Consider the following 6,000-nt stretch of genomic DNA (forward strand, 5'->3'; position numbering starts at 1 on the left):
TGCATAAGGTAAGATAATGGAACGCACAACTTTGTGCATATCACTCACGAAAACAGCAGTTTGTACGATCACACATTTTACTCAAGCATAGCTTCTAATTATAGACCAACACTACAGCCAAAAACGTGATTCTTAGCGAGCATAGACAGCAACAAGCAGGTGACCGTTTGCAAGCCCGCAATGCAAGCTCCGGGGTCACACGCATACTTTTTCGCAAGTGCCATGTGCTTCTTGCACTTGTCAGTATGCATGAATAAGATAAGACGGAAACCTGGGGTGTTTGCTGCAGACTCGCAACGGAAGCATCAAGCAAATAAAACAAAAACACAAGCATAGTCGGTGTACCTCATCATCTGCGTCTCCAATCTAAGTGCACATTCTTTCGGGCATGAAACCAGGAGTACGTGTAAAATCATTCATGTGAGTACAGGGGGGATCAAAAGAAATGCGAACAACGGAGCGCACAGCCTCCGACACATGCTACACCAGCTGGCTGCGAAGTCAGCAAACTGCGCGCAAGCGCACTTCTTCGAGAGCGTTTGAGAGTGGGGCCTACATTTAATGGAAATGGTCGGTTTTTTACATTGAGGGGCCTTTTCACGCTGCGTCGCCACTGAGCAAGACGATCGTTGATGGGCATCATGCTAGCTGCAATCAGCCTGCTGCGCTTGGCTGTCGAATGTAGTAGATAACAGGATGCTCAGTGGCGACAGAGCATAAAAAGACGCCTCAAAATAAATGACCCGCGTCGCTTCTTTATCAAGCACTTCTCCTAACACTAGGCCGCATTCTCAAATGCTCGGAAAGAACTACGCATGCGCGGAGTTTATTGGTGCGGCATGCGTCGGAGGCTGTGTGCTCCGTTGTTCGTATTTCTTTTAATCCCCCCTGTACCTATGATGGAATAACAGTACTAATTACTACAAGTAACTGAGAAGCAGTGCAAAAAAAAATTGTCGATTCTTTCTATTTTGCATGTGTGCTGAGAGATGGTGTTGCGTACACTTTTTACTGGCCCCTTAGGGGAGGCTTAGTTCTCTCGTTACCGCCATAGTCATTACTAGGAAAGCTGGAACACCACAAGCTCAATGGGGATAAACTTACTTTGAATCACTTAATTTACAATGCTGCTGTATCACCGGTGACAGCATCATTTTGTTCATATGGTATTAAGTTAAGCGGCGCGTGCCTCCTTTCAAAAACGTGACTTGAGAAGAGACGTGGGTAAAAAAAAATCGCCCTTTTCTCTAAAATTCTGCGCTTTCGTTCATATTATAATCTTTGAACATTTAGGTTTGCCAGCAGAAAAACCCAGGCAAACATTTTAACCTGAAGTTGCCGCATATGGCGACCGCCATGAAATCTCATGCATATATACAAGCTCTTCATTACCCAACCCGCTATCACCATCTAGCAGTGGCCACTACTGAAGATAGGGTCATCACTTGCGCCTCCTGCAACATCTCCTCGCTCTACCTGGGTCGCCAAGGAATTCGCCATCACTTGAACTTCATCTACCGTTCTTGCCGACTCCCGTGGAGGCCGCCTGTTGTAGCTTGTTGCTGGGCAAGGTGGCCTCGACAACCATCCAGCCACTCAGCCATCATCACCCCACTAGGAACACTGACCTTGTTTGGACTCCAGCACATTTTCCACTGACGGGCAACAACTATGCCCACAGCAAGCCTGCGCTTTTTTTTTGGCTACCGAGGTCAAACTTTTGACTTTGGTCGCCTTGCAAGACATCACCCAGCACTACTGCACCCTTCGACAAACCCTCCCACCTCCTCATGCCTAACTACTCGAACAAGAAACAGGGATACAGACAAGCACGAATGCAAATTTTTCTCTGCCTTCTGTGCAACACAGACAACCCCCAATCTCTTCCGTCTTGTTCAGCTTTCTCAACTCGCAGATAGCAACCCTTAGAGCCTCAGGCAGCCCCGCAATAATCACTAACAGTGCACTTGCAGCTTATCAGAGGCAATCCACGCACCCTTGAACGGGTTGCAAACTTTGCTGATTGATTGATTGCAGGGTTTAACGCGTCGACGCAATGCTGGCGATGAGGCACGCCATAGTGGAGGGCTCCGGATTAATTTTGACCACCTGGGTATCTTTAACGTGCGCCGAACTCTCGAACACACGAGCGTTTTTGCTTTTCGCCTCCATCAGAAAAGCGGCCGCCGTGGCCGGGAATCGAACCCGCGACCTCGTGCTCAGCAGCGCAGCAAACTTTGCTGTAAAAAATGGTCTGTGCAGAGTTGCATAGTGGCTGACTGACCTCCACCGCTTTTTTCAAGTGTTTGTGCATGCGACTGTACCCGTGTGAACCTTCATGATAGTGCTCCACATGTCAACGACCAGTGCCTATGTGAACACCCAAACCGTGCCTGCAGCTAACCGGAACAGAAACTCGTAAACAATTACTAGGTCATGTAATCACTATTTCTAATAAGCGTCTTCCCAATTCCTTTTTCCCCTATCCCACACCAGGGTCCCTGGCCTCTTCCTAAATAAAGGTCACTCATTCCTAACCAAACGCACCATCATTGGCTGTGCACATAACCCAGCCTTCCCACGTATCCCCCCCCCCCTCTTACCCTTCCCAAGCCATAGGGGAACCTGACGACCCGCGTCAACCTGGACTACTGGCCTTCAGGGGAAAAAATCGGCAAGTCATCAATCGGGCTCTTGGACTGAAGAACCACACCCGCTTACCCGCTAATCAAAGTTTTTGACTACTGCTTTCAAGACATTTGTCTTGTGTGGCGTCCCACTAAACATTGGTGACCAATAGCCCAACCTGTCCTCTTAATATGATCACCATCACTACATCCTTTTCTTCGCTAGGCCGAATACTACATGGCTCAAATGTTCAGAGGAGTTTATCAGCTTACTTCCATGCAGCTGAGAGGCTGAGGCAGCCGAAAGGCCGAAGCTGTGCGTTGTTGTAGCATAAACATTTGAGCCTATTAAAATAAAATAAAGGTAGGCGGCCTTTTTTTTTAGTTCAGAAAGCCGAGAACTAGAGCCGTTCGCTGCTGCTCCAGCCCGGAAAATCAGGGGTTACCAAGTCTCGAGCTGGTCAGCCCGCACTCCTACTGCTCCGTGCACTCGCTCACACACGCACACACATTTACACAGGTGAGGTGGGTAATCTACGAATAGTGCCGCAGCTAGACACAGGATTCACACTTCTCTGTACTGCCCGAAGTCTTGAACTCAGCGACACTTGCAGAACATATCTGGCCGCGTTCGCAACAAGCAAAAAGGAAATCGCGGACTTTTCCACTCTTCCCATTGTTACTTATCTGTAATTAGAGAGCAAGAGAAAACTGTAACTAGCATGCTCAAATTTTTTACGAAGGCCGATCCCCCTTTGGGGCTAAGGGCCAAACCTCGTCGACACCATCACCATCTCGGAACTACCAGAATATTTCAGGACCGCGGGGGGCTTTTTCTCTCTACAAGGCTCCTCAGTAGCGTTTAAGGAACACACGCGATCACTTGTAATCAGTAATTGCAATCTTATTTACCTGACAGTTGCGGCAAGGGCTTTGAACGACGATTGCTGGGAATGGGCATCCACTCACTGACGCGGGCGTTGGGCACAGTGGACAGTGGATTTGGCGGGCTTTTCTTGCCTGTCAGCTGCGGGCTGTCGGCTGCGGCACCAGTGGTGCCACAGGCAAAGAACAAGTAGTAGTAGATTTTGCTTTAAAAAATCAGCTGAAATCATTAAAATTTGGCTCAAAATTCAGCAGATTTTACTATTTAAAACAAGTAAGAAAGGGCAACTTTCTATTTCAAAATTCTTTTTGGCACCGTGGCAACGTCTCATTCGTGTGGCACGAGCCACGTCCCCCTGACAACTACTGCTGCCACGCGTGACGTCATAAAGACGTCATAACATTAATAATTGTCATTATTTTGTGCAGTGTAGTCCGAAATACACATTTTTTTTATTTGCAATACAAAATAACCCACTATTGAACTGCTAAAACTTTTCTAAACAAACAATTTTTGTTCTTGCGGAAGCAGCCGGCGATGCTCCCATGGATGCTCCCAATCCTCCCTGTTCTGTGTGCTCCCTGTTCTGTGGCGTACATGGAGTCGCGTATCCGAAAGCGTGACGAAGCTCCGATTTTCTCGGGCCGACAACGTAGATAAACCGGAGTTAATATTGTTAGAAGCACTATCTGAAAACGTGAGAAAGTTGCTTGTGATTATGTATTGCGTGGGGACCCAGCCAGCCTTTCCAGACCGCAGCAAAATAGCCGCCCTCGAGTAATGTTGACCTGTGACCGCTTGGTTATGCTTGATGTACGCCGATGGTACCTGTGTACAGTTTCAGCGTACGTGAGACGACATCGCACAGCCGACTGGCCCCGTTCGAACAAGCTACGTTCCACACAAGAAAAGACCGTCCGAGCGTAATTCTGTGAACCTTCCGACGCATGTCGGCGCGTCGGCATCTGCTATCAACAGTTTGCACCACGGCAAGTTCAGAATGCTTAAATGGGCGACCTGAAATCGCGGTGTGTGTTCTCGAAATGAAGACAACTTAGCAGCGCCAAAAGATAATCGGAATGTGCAGTGCCGAGGACGAAGGGTAGTGGCGGCAGCTGTTTTTTACTACCGTAGGCACATGTGCGCATTACAATTACAGACAATTGCGCCAAGAATAGGAAAGGTATAATCTTTGGTGTCCCCACACATGAATCGCGTACGTACCACTACAGTAGATCTCCTCTTCTGAAATGTTAGCAAGGAAAACTTACGAAAATCGGGAAGTTCTTATTTTCTAGTGGGCGAAATTGTAGCGTAAAATTTGTTTTACACCCACGATACGTTTTGAGCAGAAAAGTCTTGTGAGCATGCGCCACAAGCATCATAATTGCGTGATATTCAGCGCTTAAAAAGATTTCCTAGTAGAAACCAAAGATTTCGTAGTACAATAGATGATTCTACGACAGTTTAGGACCTAGCTGCGACCTTCAAAAGGTAGACTAGCTAGGCGCTTCATCTCATAGCTACTGCACTGGTATAACTTTCACGTCTCACTGTACCGTGGTATACGCTATGTTGGCCAGACTTGACTGAGTCCCTCGTGCCAACGAAGTTAATTCAGGACACCCAGACGATAGGGTCAGAGAAGAGGCTGTACAGACGGTAATAGGAAGGGTGTACACTTGGCCGGCCAACATGTCTAATACACATACATGCACTCCAGCATATGAAAACCTATGGGTTCTGCACAGGCTCAATAAGCAACGTCAAACAGAATCTTAAGATGTGCCTGGAACTACGGATTGTTTGTGTAAACAGGTATAAGCAGCTAGCATGCTGCAAATGTAATTGATATGCAAACGTCAAGGCTGTCATGGGGCGAATTTAACAAAAAGAAATGGTGAAAAGGATCCCAATTTCAAACTACATTGATGTTATATGTGCATGCACTATAAACACAGTCATCAGTATGTTAACTACGTAAACACTCAAGTGATATGATCAAACGGAACTAGAGGCCCCACTGCAATCGCCAGTTATGTTTCTTTGCAGTGGAATAGGTCGGTATCTGTTAGTCGCACAAACAAAATTCTGTGATGGCATGGATAAATAGCTGGAAAGTGGCTATGGAGCTCCGGCTGCTTTACACATTGTCTGTAATACCAATTATTTGTTTGAAGGTTGCAATAAAATTGATGTCATTTGTTAGTCTTTTTAATGAACGAAACTTTTCGTGGCCACAAAACAGTGGTCGATAAACAAATGCTCACTTTCTTTGGTGGCTTGTAACGATTCACTAGAATTTCCCATGGCCAACCCAAGGAATCCATGGCTCGTACACTGCAGGGTAGTGCTACTCTCCAAAAACATTTGACAGGAGGACTGGAAACTAGCGCGGCCCACAGGCTCCATAGGTGGAAACCAGTAGCCCACCCGCACAGTGCCATAAAACAGCTAATGAATGGAGTGAGTCTCTGCTAAATATTA

The 6,000-nt window shown here is 46.9% G+C and overlaps 1 protein-coding gene across 1 annotated transcript in view; it reads right to left on the minus strand.

Moving 5' to 3' along the window:
- The window catches only part of LOC144159233 (cyclic GMP-AMP synthase-like receptor), a 56,704-nt gene extending 52,986 nt beyond the window's left edge, over positions 1-3,718 (minus strand). The window contains exon 1 of the mRNA XM_077690597.1: positions 3,540-3,718. Coding sequence (XP_077546723.1) covers positions 3,540-3,588 — 49 coding nt within the window. The 5' untranslated portion in view covers positions 3,589-3,718. The remainder of the gene's footprint in view (positions 1-3,539) is intronic.
- Between the last annotated feature and the right edge of the window lie 2,282 nt (positions 3,719-6,000).

The sequence above is a fragment of the Haemaphysalis longicornis genome, unplaced genomic scaffold (assembly GCF_048455015.1).
Source record: "Haemaphysalis longicornis isolate Haplotype H1 unplaced genomic scaffold, Haemaphysalis longicornis Haplotype H1 scaffold_10, whole genome shotgun sequence".
Lineage (NCBI taxonomy): Eukaryota > Metazoa > Arthropoda > Arachnida > Ixodida > Ixodidae > Haemaphysalis > Haemaphysalis longicornis.